At 42.1% G+C, this 22,418-nt stretch overlaps 1 protein-coding gene across 3 annotated transcripts in view; it reads left to right on the top strand.

Annotated features, from left to right (window-relative positions):
* Nucleotides 1–22,418, top strand: part of PLEKHG7 (pleckstrin homology and RhoGEF domain containing G7) — a 56,251-nt gene that overhangs the window by 14,363 nt on the left and 19,470 nt on the right. For 2 of the 3 annotated variants that reach the window (XM_008537529.2, XM_070599483.1), the window contains exons 4-10: nt 4,147–4,274; nt 7,233–7,273; nt 11,748–11,846; nt 12,598–12,741; nt 16,497–16,592; nt 17,154–17,255; nt 20,657–20,770. In XM_008537529.2, the coding sequence (XP_008535751.2) occupies nt 4,147–4,274; nt 7,233–7,273; nt 11,748–11,846; nt 12,598–12,741; nt 16,497–16,592; nt 17,154–17,255; nt 20,657–20,770 (724 nt within the window). The remainder of the gene's footprint in view (nt 1–4,146; nt 4,275–7,232; nt 7,274–11,747; nt 11,847–12,597; nt 12,742–16,496; nt 16,593–17,153; nt 17,256–20,656; nt 20,771–22,418) is intronic. The other variant, XM_070599482.1, reaches the window with a different exon arrangement.

Raw genomic sequence — 22,418 nt, forward strand, 5'->3', positions numbered from 1 at the left:
AAAACTGCCTTATAAAGTAAGATACTTTCCACAAGGGAGGACGGCATCAGAGAAGTATTTCATTCATTTGTGTTCATCAATGACAATGGATTGAGCAGTAAATGAGCACCCACCAACGCGGATGATGATCAGGCATGTTTCTCACACTGAAGGAGCTGACAGTCCAGTGGAGTAAACAGACACATAAACAGAACATTATAATATGTTCAATAATCAACATAGTAGCAATTATTGACAGCTTACTAAGTTCCAGACCTGATCTAAGTGGTTTATATTGATCAACCTTGTCCATTCTCACACAATCAGTAGGTATGATTGTTGTCTACATTTCACAAATGGCAAAGTCAGAGCCAGAGAGGTTATTAGTTGGCTCAATCATAGCTAAGATTAAAATCCAGGCAATTTGACTCCACATTCTCAACCCTCACTGCAGAGAACTGTAGTAGCACAGAAGAGAAACACATAAGCCAGTGTAGAGGGGGCCAGGAAGATGAATCCTTCCACTCCACCAGCAGTTATGTCCTCCCTGAGGTCCCCAGGGAATATAGAGATAGCTTATAGAGTCTTTGGAAACTACCAAACTCATGATACTTACCAGATTGTGTAACATCTAGATTTGAAGCTCAAAAGCGTAAACTTTCCCCCCAACATTCAACTAGGTTACATTTCTCATTCAAATTATGGTAATTTTTCCAATCCCCTGTATCCCCATAAGCACAAAATCTTATTGTATGCTTCTAGGGTCTTTATGAAGAGAAGTATAAATTTGATGGGGAAGCTTCTAATATTTCCCTTCAGGGGTCTTCTTGTGGGTTCCTAGCATGTTATGTTACCTAATACCTTTTGAATAGCACTGTGAAAATTCCTAGCTGGATTTGTATACTAGCAATTCATTATGTATCAGCCTCAATGTCCTATATCCAAAATGATGAAATTATAATTACATTTTTCATTCAAATTATTGTAACTTTTCCAACTCCCACCTAATTTAGTCCCCTCTATCCTCATAACCACCATGGCCATTAGGTTGGCAAATACCAAAAAGGGGAGAGTTGTCAAAAGTTGCAACTGTAATGATCTTATTATGAAACTTCAACATAAATAGGTGGTAAAAAAGCCACAGGAGTGCAGAATGCTGAAAGTTGATCTCATTCTTGGAGAAGGAAATCCAGGATGGGGAAATCTGGATCAGTCAGCATAGCATCTGTCTGCGTGTAACAGAACCTGACTAGAACGACCTGAGCAAATACGGGGTGTTTCTCTTGCAACATAAGCAGAGCCCAGGCCAGGGCAGATGTCAGCAGCCTTCCAGGATCCTTCTGTTTTCCTGTTCTGCTGCTATCTTTGCAAGATTACTGGTATACTTTCAGGCATCAAGCCATATTTCAGGCAACAAGAAGGGCAAAGAGCAAGAGATAAAAGGAAGAAGCTAGCCAACTCTGTCCCCTTTGAAGAAGTTTTCCTAGAAGCCACAGCCTTCAACTCCTGTGTCAATCTCATTGGCCAGATTTGGGTCACATGGCTCCACTAGCTGCAAGGGAGTCAGAGCAGGGCTGTGTATGAACTCAGCACATGCCACTCCAGAAAAATCAGGGTTTAGATAGCAAGAAAAATGGAGGGCATACACTTTGGGTTGGCAGCTAGCAGTGTCTGCAACATTACCCTAAAATTTTCCAATAAAACAAGCGAGAAGAGCAGAAAAGGGGCAGTCAAAGCAGATTTTAAAACCTCAGGGAAAACAGCTAATTAGACAAATCTGAGCCAAATTTTATCTAAGTATTTCCCTTGTAAGTTACGTAGATAACCTATGGCCCTAAATCTCATGGGAGGAGTTAGACAGGTTTGGAGAGGGCAGAGAAAGGGCAAAGCACGCCCAGCCAAGGCACTGAAGAGTGAAACATTTTGTGTGGGAAATGACAATCTACTCACTGTTTCCAGAGAATAAATTGCAAAGTAAGGGATATTAGGAAAATAAATGGGCCAGATCATGGATGGCTTGTATATATGGTTTAAAAATGTGTTTATCCAGTACAAGATGCAGAGCCACTGAGGTATCTGAAGCCAGGAGGGGGTAGGTCGGGCTCACATTTTAGATAATTCACTTTTAGTGACTGGGAGTAGGATGGAATCAAGAAAATAAAGCTAAAGGTGAAGAAATAAGAGGTAACTGTGTTAACACAGATAGAAGATGCTCAGGGCCCGATCTAGCCAGCCTGCAGAGCAGTGCACAAACATGAGGAACTACTTCTGTGAGCATCAGAGAAGCCCTCTTGGAGGAAGCAGCCTTTTATGGCTGAAAATTAACCTTCTTTTATGCCTACAGCATCTATCTGCAGGGTCTGAGGCAGCCCTACTTCAAACATTTAGTAGGAATTTATGGGAAGTAGGTTATTCTAATTAGAGCTCCTAAGCAACTTGCCCTACTATTCATAAGTAAAATGGTCTGGAAGTGTTTTCAGCAAAAGGCTGAGAACTTGAAATAATCTTTAAGATCTAAATGTAGGAAGGGCCTATACCAAAGTACTTGTATCCCCAAAATCAGTTTCTCCAGCTCTGGCGACTATCAAAGGAGCTGGGTAAAACTACAGATGCAGAGGCCCACCTTCAGACCTACTGGATCAGAATCCCAAGGGTGGAACTTGAGGATGTTATTATAATAAATTCCACAGGATATTCTAATATACACCAGGCCTTGGTCAACAGCATAATAGGCCTGGCAGGGCATGACCAGGACCCTGACAGGCGTATTAACCAGAAATAGGGCATGAGATCCCAGAATGTTCCATCATGAGGAGAGAGATGAAAGCGCCGGTAGAAAGGCCATCACTCGTGCAGAAGGTCAGAAGCATGGAACGTGGCTATGAAGCGGGGAGGACTGAAGCAGTAAGCAGGTGGGGAACTGGAAGGAACAGAGGAAAGACTGGCTGGGGAGACTAACGGGGCTCAGGGCACAGCCTCTCTGTCAGGAGAGGGAGCTGCATGGCAATGGACCAAATCATAATACCCAGAGGGGTATGACAGACTCAGACTCTCAACTTTCAAGGCAATTCTGTGGCTATGCTTTGGTTGATAAATTGAGTCAAAATGCCTTTGTATATAAAGTAACCCATATGCTAAGCTATTTGTTGGTGAAAAGAATTTGGAGATTCCATTGGTCAAGAAGTAGAAAGAAGCACATCTCTCATCCCTCAGAATAGACCAAAGGAATATCTGAGCAGCTCTGATGAGGAAGCCACGAAAATCCCTGTACAGTCACGCACCACATAACGATGTTTTGTTCAATGAAAGACTGAAAATGCAACGGTGCTCCCATAAGATTAGTACCATGTAGCCTAGGCGTGTAGTAGGCTATATCATCTACGTTTGTGTAAGTACACTCTATGATGTTCACACAATGAAGAAATTGCCTAATGATGCATTTCTCAGGATGTATCACCATCGTTAAGTGACACATGACTGTAATTCAATGCTCTCAGGCTGGTTCCCAGGGTGGCAGATTCCTCAGCCCTTTTGCCCCTTAGACATCACTGAGCAAATGCCCAGTGGCTTTGGAGCTGCTCCCCACTGTGTCTGGTATGTCAACTATTTATTTTGTGAACATCCAACAGACAGGAAGTTTTGCGAAAGGGGGTAGAGGAAAGAAGAAGGTAGATAGGCCTGTTTGCTAGGGTTTTCTAACGATACTTCTCATTTTTCTCTGGGAAAAATAAAAGTACTGACTTTATACAACCAGCCTCAGATCACTAGGGGTGCTGGTGGCCATACCCATGCACCTCACTCCCGCTGAGGCCATGGGCATAATTTACAACTGCTCTCGTGTTTGAGGGCTTTCTCCTAGTATCCTTCTGAGCCAGAACATGTCAAGTATGTTTGTTTTGATATTTCCAGGCCAGATCTCCTGCTTTGGATTAGTCGAAATCATAAATGGTCAATAAGGCTCAAAAAGGTGTTGAGTAAACATGTTGTGGGGGGTTGTGATCACAGCCCTCCCGGGCCTGGAGCCTGGCGTGGCCTCCACGACCTTCCTAAAAAAGCAGGCATTAATCAGGCAGCTAGCAGGGATTTCTGAAAGCCCCAGGGTGTCCTGAGCGACGGCCCTGCCTGCATGCCAGCTCTAAGCTCTCTCCTTCCTTCTCTTGAGCACAGGTTCCCTGAGCACAGGCGGAGTTCTGTGGTGCTCAACTTACCTGGACTTGAGGTGTTCCCCGGGGACCTTCTGGTGTCAGATGGAGCTGCCGATTATCTGTGCCACCCACTTCTGCTGCTGAATCCAGGTCCTGCTCATTCAGCATACTTATGTTACAAGGCAGATACGGACAGATATTGTAATAAGCAGGGGTGATTTTCAGAATATTTAATGACTGGTGAAACATGTGCACCAACAAGTTAAAACAGATGTCTCACCAATTAGGACTGGCATCGGCCATGAATTACTGGAACCAGCTGAATACCACCCTTGGTATTGGGTGTTCCACTTACAGACATGGATAGGTATGAGCTTTCCCTCAAAAGGTCCTCTTGTCAAAGAATTTACCCCAGGTCTGGGACCTGGAAAAGATACACCAGGGACAGTCACCATTCTAGAGCAAAAGGCTCTCTCTGGGCTGGGGGGCAGCTTCTGTATCATTGCTGTAATGCCACCCCTGGCCTGCTGCTGGCCTTCTGCCTCACACTGGTATCTTCCAACCAGGTGGTACCTTCCAACCAGGTGGTACCTTGTGGAGGCAGAGGTCCCAGGGACAGCAGATTCCTGTTAGAGCAGATTAGAGGTAGGCAGCCTTAGGGACAAATCTTCTTCTGCATTTTGAACTCAGTTGTGAAAGAAAGAGCAATTGCGGTGTTGAGGGCACATTCTCCTTGATTCTGAGGGTAGCCTTTGAGAGCTAAAAGGAAACTTAAAGATGATCCATCCTGGTAGCGTTCAAACTGGTTTTGTTCTTAGCAGAGTCCTTTTTACAAAAGAACCCTCACTTGGAAATCCAATGTATAAAACAGATCCAGGTGGAGTTGCAATGCCTGAAAATGGGGTGGATCCCAAAGACTCACCTCCAACGCATCCCCAGCAGTCCAGGACACTCGGCACATAGTTAGAAAGCCACCAAGTTCATTCTTCACTCACATATGTGCACAGTGCGACCCAGAAAGGAGAAGTGACCTAGCTGTGGTGTCAGCTGGTTTGTGTCAGAAGAACGGAATCTAGGCTCCTGACTGCTAGTCCTGTGCCCTCTCCACCAGCCTGTATCAACATCCATTGTATGGGCAACTGTAGTCTTCTCTGTGGAACCCAGAAGTCACCAGGAAATAAACCATAACTAACATTGTATAGCTCTCCACTCTTTATAGATCCCTTTCACATCTACTGTCTCATATGACACAATAATGCAAATGAACATCTGCTGTCTCATCTGATACAATCACCCAAGTGAACAAACCAAGAGGGATTAAGCCATCTACTCAAGGACAGGCCCCTAGAAATTAGAGCTAGTTCTAAACACTGCGTAACCTTAACAGAGGTTAGTACGTATCTCATGATGCTTGATGAATGCTCTAAACTGGTTAATACCAAGAGTAGTCTTTCCCAAAGGTTGGTCCCAGACCAGCAGCTTCCATATTACCTGGGAAATTGTGAAAAATTTAGAGTGTGGGGTCCAACCCCAGGCCTTCTGAATTAGAAGCTCTGAGGTGGCGGGGAGCACCAATTTGTTTTTTAGCGAGGCCTCCAGGTGATTCTGGAGCCAGCTAAAGGTTCAGAACCACCATGCTAAAGAACAAGGTCATAATTGCTGTGTGATGCTTCTAAATCTACTGGTTGATCTTTGTTGTGTACGTAGCATCACAGTAGATGCCACATAGTAAAAGCTCTGCAACGTCCTCCATCATACGCCTCTGTGCCCCCTCCTCAAGGAGTTTAGAATAGAGTTCTCACATCCCAGATTCGTGGTGCTTCTCCAGCTTCGATGTGCACATGAGTCACCTAGAGATATTGTTGAAATAGAGATTCTGATTCAGCAAAACTTAATATATGCTAGAGACAATAAAAGATTGTGGCATCAATAAAGACTCATTTAAATTTTCTTCTGAATACTTGTGAAGCTTTCCCCAGGCCCTAAAATTATCCTCAAAGCTAGAAAAACCAAGGAGAAAAATTTGCTAAGAACAGATTATTGCAGTTCAAATTGGACATAATAATTTACCACCAGACATTGAGGGCTAAGAGTGGTGAAGCTGCTTTGTCCTTGAGGGAGGTTCCATCTAATCTTCCCTTTCAAAAGATCGATAAGGTGGTCAGAATGAGCAAGATAATCAGTTGGACAGGTGCCTTCCAGGGTTCCAGCAGGAAAAGCCCCTCAGCACATACTTTGTAGTAAATGCTGCCCGGGTAATTGCTTCCATCTGATTCAAGTATTATGCAGCATCTCCTGATGAATTGAATAGAAAGAAAGATAGGCCTATAAGGCATCTATTTTGTATATTGAGTCACCAGAATATCTTGCCTAAACCTAAGAAATAGTTCCAGCCTTTTCTGGGTAGCATTACAAATTGATGCAAATGACATAAAAATCAAGAATCCAGAATCTAATCATTTTACTCCCTGATCATCAAAAGTGTGCATTATTGAGTGATTACTTCCTTCTCAGCTCAAAGCAACTCTTAAGGACTACTCGGATGGTGGCCAATAGCGACAAAAAGCCCCCAACATAAATATTGGTGATGTGTTGATGTCCCCCTATTTCAGGTGTCAGCCTTTAACGACACATGGGGATTATTGGGTTGATGCAATCTCCAAGACTCAAGTTTGGTCAGGCTATTGACATTGCATATGCTGGGATTGTTTTTGATGGTTTTGATAGAACAACGTAAAAGTGAAGTCCTTTTAGCCCCAAAGTTCTATGACTCTCTGTCTTAAAGGAATCACTCAACTCTTTATTACATCTTCTAAGTTTCTCCCTGAGTGATGGGAAAAAGGAGGCTGAACAGAACTCTAGTAAGGAAACAGGACAATATGACCTTAAGGTAGCAATTAACACCAACCTTCAGGTTGCAACATTGCTTCATTCACTCATCTGCATACATATAAATATTTATTCTGTGTGCATGCTCAAGAGAAGGAGAATTAAAGCAGGATGAATTCTGCTTGGCTCATTTGAAAAAGCAGATTTTGTAAAGCTCTGCAATGATCTGTCACTAGTTACTCAAAGTACTAATCTATCTTCTTTAATTTCACCCACCAGAATCCAAAAAGCCAAGATGGCCTTTCTCCAAGAGAGGAGTGGTAAGTGTTGTGTGTTGTCAGTTGGGTTTTAATTAAGCCTCCTGTAGCTAAGAAAGTAAGAAAGGACTGAAGAGCCTCTTCATCTCACTTTTTCTGTGCATAATGGCAGACAGCACACGAAATTTAAATTATATCATCACATCCATAGTAATGGCTACAGAACATGCCAAATGATGCCATTTTGTGCAGCAAAACAGTGTTAATTGCCAGTGGTTAATGAGCTCTGCAAAACACAAAGCAATCCTAATATTGTGATGCTTTACAACTCCACATTTATGACTTGATACAGCTTAGGAAACTGCTTACTTGATGAAGTGAACTTGCACAAGCATATGCCCCAGTTTGCCGTCAGTGGTGTGCATATTGGGAACACTGAAAAATTAATGAAATATTACAGAAAGAGATTCCACAAATACACTTCTATTTCTGGGAAAGCCGGTTGGAGTCCTCGTGGTTTTTAAAAATTCATTCTTGGTTCCATCAATTATTGAAGAGTTATAAATCGAAATCAGTGGCCCATGATTCTTTACTGTCTAGGACAAGGGTTAACCACTGTCCGGCCTTTCCTTCAGGCCTGCTGGGGGTGGAGGGAAGAAGTGTTCCTGACCACAACCCGACTCCTCACTCCTGTTTTTTGGAGGAGGGGGGAAGGACGGACTGTTTCTCCTTCCAACAAAGCTAGTTGCGATACCTACACTGTGCCTCATTCTGTTAAAAATCTGGCCAGGTGGCCTCTCTGATTAATTTGTTATTAGTTGTTGACACCCACCTTGGACGTTCTGCGGACACACACACACTGGTATTTTTTAAGTACCACAACTAAATTAAAAGCCCTCTGAGGTTCCACTCCCAGCTGCTCCACTTACCGTTCTGTGACCTTGGCCAAATGAATTAACCTCCCTCAGCTTCAGGTCCTTCCCTATAAAAGGTGGATGGTAATAGTGCCAGCCCCATAGAGTGGTTGTGACAAGGAAGTCAAATAACGCATGTGGAGCTGGCCCCAGAGCTGGACACATCTTAAACAACTGATATTGGCCATATTATTGGTAGTATTATTTGTAATTAGGGTTTGGAAAAAGTATTCTCATAATTGAGTATATCAGTGACTTTCACATTATTTTTCCAAATGTCAACAGTTTGTATGAATGTCTTAGCTCAGGCTGCTATAACAAAATACTGCAGACTAGGTAGCTTAAACACCCAATATTTATTTCTTACAGTTCTGGGGCTGGGAAGTTCAAGATCAGGGTGCCAGGATGTCGGGTTCTGGTGAGAGCCTTCTTCCTGGCTTATAGATGGCCACCTTCTCGCTGTGTCCTCACACAGTGGAGAGCTCCGGTGTCTCTTCCCTTTCTTATAGGGACACTAATTCCATCATGGGGGCCCCCTCAAGCCCTCATCTAAACCTAATTATTTCCCAAAGGTCCTATCTCCAAATACCATCACACTGGGGGGGTTAGGGCTTTAGATGAATTTGTGGTGGACAGAAACATTCCATCCATAGTGACACAGTCTAAACATTACAAGCGTCAAGTTGTACACTATTAGCAAAATGATGACACCGTTGTCACCATGGCTGTTGCTCAGCATTTCGCTTTGTCCTTGTTTAGGGACAAGATTTGACTCTTTTCCTGGCAGAACGTGAGACGTACAGCCTTTCCTGGGCTCCTTCCTCATTTAAATGGAGGCAGGGCCTGTTACCAGCCACTTCTGGGGTCTCAGGAGAAGGGGCATCTTTCACCAGCTCTCCTCCAGACCAGGGAAGCTCTAAGGGCCACCTGGGAGACAGAATGTGCTTTCAAGAGGGAAGACTAACCTAAGGAAGGATATTCCTACAAGTTGTCGTGATCAGTCTATTTTTTTCCCTATGAAGAAGCAATTTGTTCCACGTACGTTGGACGAGTGTACTAAGACGTCAAGATGCCCATTAGCAGCTCACAATTGAGAAGGTCAGACTGACATGTAAATTGGAAAACAAAATGTGCTAAATGGCTTGCCCAGTGTCGGAGGTGGGTAGGCAGTGGTGGAGGTATACAAAGACAGAATAATTAGTGGGATGACATAATGTTTCAGCAAATGTTCTCACTAATAAAAGGAAATTTCATTTCTTGAACGTTTACTTTCACCAGGACACAATATCTGGTCCCCTTAAAATCAACATGTCTACTTACTCCCTCATCCTTTTAGCATTATTTGTCAAATAATTCATATCTATGTAAGTGATAATCTGCATCAATATAACAAACACGCTACTACATTGTAATGTATTTTCCCAATCTATTGAAGATTTTTCCTTTTCTCACCTTCTTTCCCTCTCTTCTTCCTTTCTTCCCACCCCTCAATAACAATATTAGTAATAAAAGCAAACACATATGTAATGCTTACCACATTATCAGACACTGTTTCTGTTTGCGTGTGTTCCTGTTTGTGTACGCCGTAGTTGACATATATTAACTCATTAATTATCACAACAACCCAACAAGGTAGGTAACATTATTATCCTCATTTTTCAAAGGGGGAAACTGAGGTTCAGAGAGATTGAATAACTCACCTGAGGTCACACAGCTCATAAACAGCAGAATGGGGATTTGTCCCCAACAGTCCCAGGCGGTCTAGCTCTGAGCCTGTTTTAGCCCCAACATTAAATTATTCCTCCAACTGTGGGGCCCCATAACCAGTGCTAGACGCTCCTCCCTCCTTTATCTCAGCAGAGCTCTCAAAGGTCTCGTCTGTTCTCACCAATTCAATGCCATCTCCTTGTCAACCACTCCAATATGGATATGTTCACATATATCCATTTCACTCCAGTTCCATGTCACCAGCGCCTACTGCAAATTTCCATTCCATCCACCTCTTAGTTATTAGGTTTGAGACCCTAGAGGTAGCCTTGGCCTCTTACTTCTCATCATCTTCCATATCCTCTCAAATACCCTTCAAATGCTTCTCATTGTCTCACCTAGCCAATGCCACTATAGTGGAAGCAACAAGGCTTCCAACAACGGGTCTGTCACTCTAAAGAGTTAATGTGGCCTCTGAGCAGACTGTCCCCTCCTTTCTCACTGGTATAACCATCAAGCACTTCTTTGGTCAGGAGGTTGGTCAGACCCATGGAGAGTGACAGTGAGTGTCCTTCAAGACAGAGGGCTGGTGCCCACTTTCCCACAGTCCCAATGCTGCTTTCATTGTCTCCGCTTCTTTATTTTCCAACTGGCTGCTGCTATTTTGATTTCCACAACATGCAGTCACTATGGTTTCAGACCTCAACAAAAGGCATATGTCCCAACTGTGGTAGGAGGTCCCCAACCAGCTCCAAGATTCCTTTTCTGCTGTGGAAGCTAATGAGTCTCATAGGCTCCCCTTTCAGTGCCATAACCCTACCAGAGAAACCAGCCACGGCCCTTTAGCACATTCTGAAACTATTGCAGAGTCTCCTTTCAGATACACAGGGAGCCACCCACCCACAGCAGCAGATAACTCATGCCTTCCCTTGCTCATTAACACAAAGTTGAGTAACTTCCACCAAACTGCTTAGATCCATGCCAGCATCATGCACGCTGAAGCAACAGAACAAATTAAAAAATTACTTGTGAAAAACATTCACTTGAGATGCAGCCAAGTCGACTTTAGAAAGCCTTACACATTGTTATTTGATAGCTTCTTCCCGGTTTTGTTGGTAAAATGAACTCTTTAAGCGGATAATTCATCATATTGCAACAGAATACTGAATGAATCCAAAAAAAAAAAAGGTCACAATATGTTAAGTTTAAAAACCAAGTAATAAAAGAATGTATAAATAGGGCACAATTAAAAGTTAGTTATAAATATGATCAGAAAAAGGTTTTCAGTGGTTATCTGGGGTAGAGATTATGAGTGACTTTGATTTTCTTTGTGTTTTTGTTTCCCAAATTTTCTACAGTAACCATACATTGCCTTGTAATCAGATTTTTTTAACTAAAATTCTAACAAAAATAAATGGACAGTTCCATTCCAAGGAAACTAGAGTTTCTGGCATATTCTGGTATTCGTTAGTAGAGAATTACTGTGTTGGGCAATTCCATTAACACTCTGGGCTTTATTGAATCATCTGCTAAATGAGAGGTTGAACTAAGACATCCAAGGCACCTTTTGATGCTAAAGTCCTATGACCCAGTGTTTGCCAAGTTAGAACTTTATATATCACCCTACGGGGTAGATGCTAGACTGAACTCCGTCTATGTGCTATATGACCATCCTAAGATGGGTCCTTTTTTTTTTTCATTAGTAAAATGACATGTGTTGACTAGACATCCTCACCAGCCTCTCTCCTCCAGGTTTGACATTCTGTGGTCCTGTGAGTCAGACTATGGCTCAGAAATAGCTTATAGAGAAAATGTACAGTCTGTTCTCATGCATGTTAGAAAATGAATGAATAAAAGATGCTGAAGCTACCAAAATCTTGTCGTGTTTGAAAATCCCGTTTCTAACAATCTTTAAGCAGGGCAAAGACAAACACAAGCATGTGTCTGATCTGGAAAACTGCCTCTCCTCTGTGAAGATTACAGACTTCAGGCACTATGAGTTCCACAGCCTTAAGGTATCTCATAAACTGTTTGTTGTGTGGCATGGCTTCTTTTTTTGTTTTAGTCATTATCTTAAGTTGTCAGATTATCACCTTGTTCATAAAAACAACAAGGTTCAGGAGAGGAACCAGGTCTGCTCTCTCTAACGCACACTGAACCCCCAGGAAAGTCATTTTATTTAAACTGAAGTGATGGATATGAGAGCACTTTGTAGACCATGAGGTCTTGTACAAATGTTAATAGTTGCTATGATTATTCACCTCTCTGGACCTCAATTTCCTCATTTGAAAAATAAGATGGTTTTGATAAGTCAACTTCCAAAGGCCTCTTTAAACTTTAAAACTCTTATTTCCTGATTCTTCAGTAGTTAATTTCAACAAGCGTTTCCAGGGGAACCTGGATTAGACTTCCCAGTTCTGGGTTTGGGGTTCTTTGAAGGGTGTTTTTTGCAATAAACTGAAAAAGACTCATGAAATTCTCAAGCATAATTCAAAAGAACATCAATTTGAGTGCCTTTTCATTTTAAATTAAAAATAACATATGTCACACATTCCATGCTTTGCATTGGGAGGAAGTGGCATCCCAAAACCATAAAGAAATCTGTGGTTTGGGTAGCTTGAAGCATCACTACCAAGAGGGATGCGGGGCCCTGCGGCAGGAAACCATGATTTCGAGTACGCCTGTTCCTGCAAAGTCAGAGCAAATAGTGAACAGGTCAACCCATCGAGATGGAAATTTTTGTTCTCTCTTTTCTCCCATGTACAGGATAAGACCTGGAATGAAGTCATGGAAACATATCAAAAACTTCCTACTGATCATTTAGACTTGAGAAAGCAGCAAGAGGCCATGTGGGAACTTTTCACAAGTGAATGCACTTATTTCTTGGACCATTTATTAGTTCTTAAGATGGTAATGCTGGGCTTAATTTTTGTTGTAGATGGAAAATATTAATTTGATTCTTTGGGGATTTGTTTTCCTCTTCCATGCTGAAAGAAGAAAGTTTGGGGGGTGGGGAGTTCCCCTCTTTCGAGGATCTTAAGAAACTTTTTTTTTTTAAAGATTGGCACCTGATCTAACATCTGTTGCCGATGTTTTTTTTTTGCCTTCTTCTCTTCTTGTTCTTCTTCTTCTTCTCCCCAAAGCCCCCAGTACATAGTTCTATATTCTAGTTGTAGGTCCCTCTGGTTGTGCTGTGTGGGACGCCGCCTCAGCATGGCCTGATGAGTCATGCCATGTCTGCGCCCAGGATCCAAACTGGCGAAACCCTGGGCCGCCGAAGCGGAGCACAGGAACTTAACCACTTGGTCATGGGGCTGGTCCCAAGAAACTTTTATCTATTGTTTATCTACTATTTCGTGGTCTCTTCCTCATTTTCTTTTCTTTTTCTTTCTTTTTTTTTTTTTGATTGCCACCTGAGCTAACAACAGTTGCCAATCTTCTTTTTTCCTCTTCTTCTTCTCTCCAAAGCCCCCAGCACACAGTTGTATATTTTAGCTGTAGGTCCTTCTGGTTGTGCTATGTGGGATGCTGCCTCAGCGTGGCTTGATTAGCGGTGCCATGTCTGCACCCGGCATCCGAACTGGCAAAACCCGGGGCTGCTGAAGCAGAGCGCATGAACTTAACCACTTGGCCACAGGCTGGCCCCTCTTCCTTCTTTTCTTAAACATAGCCCCTCAGGATTGGATGATATTTTCTAAGTAAACTAGTCCAGCTCACCGTCTGAGATCTGACTCTCTTCTGCCTTATTCTCACCCCGTGTCTATACATCCCTTGAGCCGAGGAGCTCAAGGTGGCCCATTCCATCTTTGGTCAGCTCCCTCCTTCGGAACTCTTGCTCCCTCATGAACAGTGCCAGGCAAATACTTTCTATCAGCTGCAGGACCATAGTCACAGATTTCTGGGGCAGCCAGTACATGGAATACAATGGGGTTGGATTACACGGGGTATTCATGATGTCTGCCACGTAAATGGTGCCCCTGATGTTGTGCAGTGCTGCAGCCCTGATCTGGTGTGTTTCTGAGCAGAGACTTCCTTGCAGAAGAACCAGAGGGCAAGGGATAGGAAGGGAGCAACTGCCTTCTAAGATCATAGTGAAGGATGAGCCACGTTGCTTCCAAGGTTGCCTCTGCCCACAAGCATTTTTGAATCCTGGCTACTCTCTTACACAAGAAAAAGCAGTGTTAGGAGACCCGTGTTCAAGTTCTGGATCTGCCTTTGACTTACCACGTGACTTAGGAAAGTCTAGTCCTCCATTTCCTAAACCAGAGGTTGGCAAACATTTTCTGTAAAGGTCCAGGTAGTAAATATTGTAGGCTTTGCAGGCCATGTGGTCTTTATTGCAATACTCAGCTCTTCCATTGCAGTCCAAAAGAAGCCATACATAATTTGTAAAGGAATGTGCATGGCTGTGTGACAATAAAACATGATTTAGGAAAATAGGTAGCAGGCCTGATTTATACCACAGGCTGTAGTTTGACAATTCCTGTCCTAAGCTACGAAAGAGGGATGACAATACCATCTCTGGCTATCTTATAACATCTGATCATTGTGATGATCAGATTAGTTTTCTTTGAAATCAGTCAAGTGACATACAAATGTCTGTTATTATTTTCTGTAAGTAACGTTGATTAAGTGTTGGTCACAGCACTAAGTACTGTACCAGCAAAATTTAAATGGCAAAGACACTCTGAGAAAATTGATGCTTAGAGAGTTTATCAGTTAGGATTCAGAGAATGAGCTTAAATAATACAGGGTTTCATTGGCCCATGTGACTGTAAAATCCAGAGGTGTGAGAGATCCAGGTTGGTTTGATCAAGGGGCTCAAAACCAAGGACAAAATTTTTTTCCATCTCTCATCCCTGCCTTCCACGGCATCAGCCTCATCCTGTGGCTGGCTTCTATTGTAGTCACAGAATGGCTGCTGTCTCTGAGCCCATAGATGGAAAGAAAGAAAAGAAAGAGAGAGAGAGAAGGAGAGAGAGACAGGTTCTCTTCTCAGCATTCATAGCAGAAGTCTTGATTTTCTTTCTGATTGGACTGGCTCAAGTCTCATGCCCACTCCTGAACCAACTACTCAGATAAGGAAGGAGTGTGCTAATTGCCTTAAGGCAACCAAGGTGCGTCCCTGGGAGTAAGGTCAGTTTGCCACATGGCACATGGGGAAGAGTTGATACTGAGGTGAAAACCAGAATGATGTTGGGGAAGGGGAGCATTGAAGCTGGGTGGCAACCAATAGATGTTCATTGCAGAGCACTAACCCCTGAGCTATATTACCTCTTTTGCCCTAACAAATAGCACAGAACTTTCTGTCCCACTGTAAGCTGCACAAGCTTTTCAAATTAGCATTGTCTGCTTTAAAAAAGGCCACTTTGAGTTTATTTATTTTCCAGTGTCTTAGTGTATTTACAGTACACATGTTTCTCCCTTTACACAACCAACGTGTTTCCCAAAGTTGCTTGTAAATTGGGATTTTGTAACTCAAAGTAAAATAAATATACTGGAGGATCCAATATTTTTTGAAAATGACAAAAGGTTTTGTAAAGCAAAGACTATTATAGCAAAAAGCCTAAGTTTTTCTTCTAATTTTCTTCTAAATTTCCCCACTTTTATTCTGTGTTTTACAATTATATGTTGTAAATGCTTGGATATTGACAGATTTCCAGACAATCAACACTATATGGATTTCGGGAAGCTCTAAGTCAGTGGTTCTCGAACAGTGGTCCCTAGACCAACAGTATCAAGATCACTTGGAAACTTGTTAGAAATGCGTGTTCTCACACCCCATCAGAGACCTACTGAATCAGAAACTGGGGGCGGGGGGGGGGGGGGGGGATGGAGCAGGAATCTCTGGTTTAACAAGGCCACTAGGCAATTCTGATGCATTTCAAGAACCATTCATTGCATGAATTAAGTAATACGAAAATGGGAATTTCAGAAAGTTGGCAGTCTAAAGTACAAGTCTTTTCACACCTAAAATTCTTGAAATAATTGGCTTTGCTATATTTATACAAAGCATTCCTATTTCAAGAAGTTAATCTCGCTTTAGTCTATAGAATGAGAGGCAAGTTATCTGTGAAGATTGTAGCTCTTTCTTGGCTTGCTGTAGAATAGTTTTCCCATTAGCTGAAAGCATCAGATCAAGTAATAATAACCTAAGGACTCTCTTAATAATTTCACTAATATTTAATGCACTTATCCAAATCTAAACATCTTACCAGTTTTCAGATATTCACTCATTAGCTCTCTATTTTTAATGCCCTGACAGTAAAGGTTATTTGTGTCTTTTGCAGAGGAAGCAATAAATGAGAACTCAGCATGAATGCTGTTTTGGTCTCAAGTTAGTACTGTTGGCAAGAAGAGAACCTTTGCGATTTCTTTGGCACTGGGAGGCAGAGAAAGCCCATTTGAGCAGATTATGTTCAACAGGAATGTTGTTAGGACTCGCACAAGCAACAACGACTTCCTACAGAAGAGCACATTTCCCATATGGTCTATGGAGCTCAAATGCCATCATTTGTACTCAGGAAAATTCTTAAACCTTCAAAATACTGATTTCTAAATTGTTTTGTAATGTTATACTCAGGAGATTTATGTTTAGTGTTCTTGCAAAGGACAAGTTTTAAAACGAAATAATGGAAAGTAATGTGCATTTATTTTTTTTGAAGATCTTCATGAATACACTAAGATATCTACAAACTCATGACTATCTCCCGGATGTGGATTTATGGAGACTTTTTGCTAACCTGGAGGAGTTAAGCCAGGTGAGCCAAAGTAGGAAGACGCCAGTAGCCATGTTTTAAAATTCACTAGAGGGTCATGAAAAGTCACGCTTCGTCTGTTCCTGTGGCTTGTATTGCATATTGGAATATGGAACATGGTTTATTTCATATTCCATCCCCATATTATCTTATGGTCAGGAGTTTAGGTTGATAAGAAGGAAATCAAAACATCCATCGACATCTTTCCAAGAGATTGCAGCTATCAGCCTTCAGTAACATTTTTCACTTTTTAAGAAAGTAAACACATTCCTAACATCTCCATCATCTTCCTAAACGTTTATTCTCAAATGAATGTCCTTTTCTCACATACATTATAAATAAATAATATCTTTCTTCTAAAAAGGAAGAGAGGAGAGATATCAAAAAGAATTATTTATAAGAAAATATATATTGGAGATTGGAGGAAAATAAATCTTTGAGTTTTGTGAGGAGATAAGTTTAAAAAGGAAGACATCTGTAAGAACGATGCTTGAAGTTCATCAAATATTTATTCCTTACTCATGGCTGTGTGCCCACTTTTGTTTTCTTTCTCTCTACCCCTAGACAAGCTTTAGTTTTGTGAATAGTCTTTTCCGCATCTTCAAGGACTATGTTGACGCTTCTGAGACTCCACCATCGATGGATTTCATTTCTGTGCTCACGAAGGTAAAATTCTTCTGGGAGATCTCAGCTTCATGCACGAAATTCTCCCACCTTCCGGGGTAGCTGTTTATCCCTGCTTAATTTCTGTTGTCGTTCCTGGGAAAGTTCCACCAGCACCTTCTTACAAAGGAACCATCCCTGTCTCCACCAACCAATGTTTTCAAAAATAACTTGCAGATTCTGCTTTCCCATTGTCACATCTCCTGTGTGGGTTTTAGTAACACAAAAATCTGCATGCATGGAAAAGCCATTTCCAAGTCTGTTTTTTAAATGACTTCAATTTAAAGCAATATTCATGGCAATAGTTTGCGGAGGCTAATTACATGGTTCAGTTGTTCTTCTAACAACAGTGCCAGTCTCTCAGAAAGGAACAAAAAAACCCTTCAAATCCACCAACACCCTTAATGAGACTTCTGCCTATGAAGGAGGAGAAAAAAGGAAAATCTGTAGCCCTGGTTTGATAAATGCTATTTATTTCTGGCGTAAATATTTGGACCTCCAGCCCCTTTTTTAACTTTGAGCTTTTTAATCCAGTCCCTTATCTATTTTCATTTAGCAAGATGTGAATTCTCACGATCCATTTAAAAAATATAGATTGAGATTTATTGAGCACTTACTAAGCGCTTATGTGTGGGGCTGACAGCCTGTACATAATAATGTGCAAAGTTGCACACTCCCTGCTTTTGGTGACTTTTCCGTCTAGTGAGGGAGAAATTAATCCAAAAATGACACTAAGGATTATATAATCAAATTAAGATAACTACTAGGGGAAAAAGGAACATTGATATGATTGATGAAGGAAAGCTTCTTGGGGGGCAGACGATGAGGTAGGCAGTTACAGATAGGAAATTCTTCCTGGGGCAATGATGCCTGAGGGGAGATATGAAGGAGGAGGAATATTTCACAAGGCAAAACAAGCAGGAAATTTGGTAGAAAGTAGGAAGATCCTTTGTGAACTCTGAAGACAGATTTCGATAAGAAAAACAAGAGAAAGAATGTCAGTGTGAGGGATTAGCTAAAACCTCAGGATCTCTCAATTCCTTTTGAGTCATTTAATTTTAGGTTTAGCTTTGAGTAAACAGTCTGGAGAAGTATCAACTCCTCATCAAAACACATAAGTTGTCTTAGTCTGCTCAGGCTGCTGTAACAAAATACCACAGGCGGGGTGGCTTATAAACAACAGAAATCTATTTCTCCCAGTTCTGGACAGTGGAAGTCCGAGAGCCGGGTGCCAGTGTGGTCAGGGGAGGGCCCCCTTCTGGACTGCACTTCTCATTTTATCCTTCACGTGGTGGAAGGGGCTAGAAAGGCCTCTGGAGCCTCTCTGACAAAGACATTAATCTTATTCATGAGGGCTCCAGCTTCAGGACCTGATCATCTCCAGAAGGGCCCACTCCTAAGACCATCACATGGTGGGTGAGCATTCAACCTACGAATTTGAGGCGGGACACAGAGATTCAGACTTACAGCCTAAGTGCACTTATAGTCTACTGAAGCAAGGGATCTCAATGGACTTTACTAAAAGTCTATAATATACCCACATAGGAATGCTTCATATTATGTTACAGAACAGCAAAGACGGGTTATAAAAGCTTTTCCTAAAGTTAAAAGCTCCTATAGCAGTCAGGTTAGACTCAGTTGTACCACAGTAACAATCCCCAATCTCAGTGGCTTGGTTCATGTCTCACTGATGCTCTGCTTCCACTTGGTCATTGTCCTCACTCTGGGACCCATGCTGAGGGAGCAGCCACCACCTGGAGCAGTACCAGTCACCATGGCAAAGACATAAGAGACTGGGGCAGAGCACTCACTGATGCTTCAAGTTTCTGCCTGACGCAACACAGGGCAAGTCTGCTCACATTTCATTGGCCAAGGAAAATCACACGGCCAAGCTTACCCTCAGTGGAGTGGGGACACGTGATCCTCCCCATGAAGGGGAACTAGACGTGTATGGTAATATAGCCCACCACGGTGTCTCATAGGAAGCTCACCAGTGGAAGACTGGGACGTTTGTTATTCACACGTAAGCCATCTGAGCAAGTCACTGAGAAGGAAACTGAGGCTTGAAGAGGTTAGCTAATTCGACCAAGTTCACAGAGCTAATGGGTTGTGGAACTGGATTTCTAAGGCTGACCATTTATGGTCTTAACAATTGTCTCCGAGTAACGGCGTTTCTCGAGCATCTCAGTGTGCTGTGAGAAGAACTTCTCTTAGCTCTAAGTCCTCTTTGCTACCCAGACACCCTCCTGCCTCAAAAATAAACTCACATCATTGTCTTTCAAATTCCCCCTTGCTGGAGCCAAAACTTGACATTTCCCCCATGGCATTTTCTCCTCTGAGGTTCTATAACAAAATATTTTTCTAGGTTTTCATTACCTCTGCCTTTACTGCTATCACTTCCTTCAGTGGCTTTTTAGGTTGGGCCTGCTTTCCCTGCTCGCTGTAGTGATCATGTCGCCATCAAGTCTGTCTTTCTCCTCTCCTTCCACCACAGGATGACACTATTCAAAATTCCTTAAGGGACCCATTCAAGGAGCACATAGGCTTAGCAACATGGTAGGCACTATGAAATTCGGGAAAGAGTGTCTGCCAATAACGAGCCAGAAGCATTGGTGAAGAGAAAAGAATAATTGTCATTCCAAAGAGAGACACTTATCTGAGATGGTGGCACATTGTGTGGTGTGCTCAGCTTGACCATTAGGTATATGAACACAGACATACAAATTGTCCATTTCTCTTCTGCTAAAATAAATTTGAGATGGCTTATAAATGTGTAGCCATGATAGCAAGTTTAAGACACTAAATAAGAATAATGAGGAACAGGGAAGATAAGTGTTAGGTTGGGTAAGACTACCATACAAAATGCATACTACTAAACATAGCATACTCAGTGAAGGTGCCCCAAAGTTGACTACATTTTTAGAAGCCAGCAGGAGAATTAAATTTATGGATATTTTTGAGGAATATTTGATGAAAAGTTAAATGTTGTTACTTTAATCACTTACTACCAACACAAGTTTAACATCAACCAACATGGGCATTGAAATCAAAGCCAATATTTGTTATTAAGTACCATGCAGGGTGTGTGGGCTTCAACAAAGCATTAACGGAAGTGAAGGGTGAATTAAATCAAGACATCCTAAATAGAATTTTAAGTATGGGGGTGTAGGGGAGACCATTTATTGAGGAGTTAACTGTTCATTATGGGAGTATCATATTTTCTTAAAAGAATGTTCATTGGGAAGCCTGTTTCCATCCACGCGGTCACAGCTCCTGCTGATAACAGCGGCTCCTCCGCTTTTTCGCATCCTAGTTAAGCGTAAATGGGAAGAGAAAGAGAAAGTCTGTCAGCGGTCAGCCGTCTCCTTGCTTCCGTTAATTCTTCGGCTCCTCTCCTCTTGCAGTATTTCCGAGGGAGCGTCTGTCAGAGCCACCAGACCTACTGCCTGAATTACTCAGCCGCTGTCTTTTATCTTGAGAGCCTGAGGCAGAGAGATGACTTCGGAATTTATTTAAAAGTAAAGTACCATTTTCTTTTCTTTTCTATTTTCCTGAGACTCTGGGTGTAACAGGTAATGGGAATTATTATACCCAAATGAAATGGGAAAGAAGAAAAATTATCAACCAAACATTTTAACTAGAAATTTGCTTTCCTCATAAATACTTCGTCCACTGCACACTGAGAAATTTTAAATGGCGCACACCTGGAAACATTATATCATCTAATATCCCTTCTGAAGTTTTGGCTAGGGCTTAAATTTTTTTTAATTTGTTCATTGGTTTGTTTGTGAAAGAAACTGGAACATTGTAAGGGAAAGACTAGCAGAAAAACCGAGCCTTTGTGACTGGAAGTTTGGCTCTTGTAGGATTTGGTGCCCCAAGATCCTTTTGCACAAAAGCTTGGAGCACTAGTTGCATCCTATTCTTTAAGAATGGCGCCCCCTAGAGTACATCGGAGAGCACAATGGAAATCTTACCCCTGCAGCTGTACAACATGGCGCTGTGGTCCCAAAGCATTACAACAAGGAGTTTCTGCTAGAGACCTTTAGCCTTTGCTAAGAAGCAAACCGGGAAACAATTTTCTCTATTTGACCCCTCCTTTGACATTGCCTTAGTCTGAACTGTGCCTTTTCAGTATTATGCCGGAGCCCTTTTCCATGATCCAGAAAAAATAGTCCAAGCCCTTCCAGAAAATCGGCTCTTCCCGAAGCTGCAAGAAGCCTCTGCCAGAGCATCCCCTCAGGGGCGTGGGAGGAAAGTCTGCGGCGGTTCCCAAGGCCTGGGCTGTGAATCAGTGCACCCTTGCTGTGGCCCGGATGCGCCAGGAAGCCCGGGTGTGGCGTGGCTGAGAAAGGAGGAACGGTCTTGGGGAAGAGACTTGACCTTATTTTTGTAGCTTCAGTGTTTCAGTGTTTTCTTTGCAATCCGAACTGAAACCTGAAAGCTCCTTAGATTTTCAAATGTATAAATAATCCTGTTGCGAAAGTTTTTCCTAGAAACTGATGGATTAGACTCCTAGGCAAGACCCCAAAGTGAGGAGAATCCGGGTCCATTTCTCTCCCTTCCAACCTATGACAGAGATGAATTTAACAAGGCTCAGCCACCATTTTAAAAGAATGCTGGAAAATCCCGTATCCACTGTGACATAGGAGAGTGGTTTACATTTCTACATAAAATATATATAGGATCTAAAGATATTTAGGGAAAAGAAGTAGAGGATGCCATGTCTTAACGATAACACGTGATACTTTTATAATACATACTGCTTTACCAGTCACTTTCAAACATCTCTTTTAATCTTTACCACAAACCTGTGAAGTTGATTACATTGTCCCCAGGTGTCCCTGAGGCTCAGAGAGGTTATGTGACTTTTGCAAGGTCACATGGCCAATAAGTGGCAAAAAAGGACCTGGATGAAGATCTTCAGGCAAAAAAATTCAATGCCCTTTACACCAGAACTATTTCTAACTCGTCAGGGCTATTTTCCTTTACCAGGGAAATGTTGACATGATGAAACAAAGGTGAAGGATCAGGGAGAGGTGAATCTGCCTTCCACAGCGTCATCGGAGAGAATAAGAGCATCATCACAGATTATTATTATAACATACAATACTTATATAATAAGTAATAATATAGTAATAATAATAAGGTGACTGGTTCTTGAGC

This window comes from Equus przewalskii, chromosome 29, assembly GCF_037783145.1.
Source record: "Equus przewalskii isolate Varuska chromosome 29, EquPr2, whole genome shotgun sequence".
NCBI lineage: Eukaryota > Metazoa > Chordata > Mammalia > Perissodactyla > Equidae > Equus > Equus przewalskii.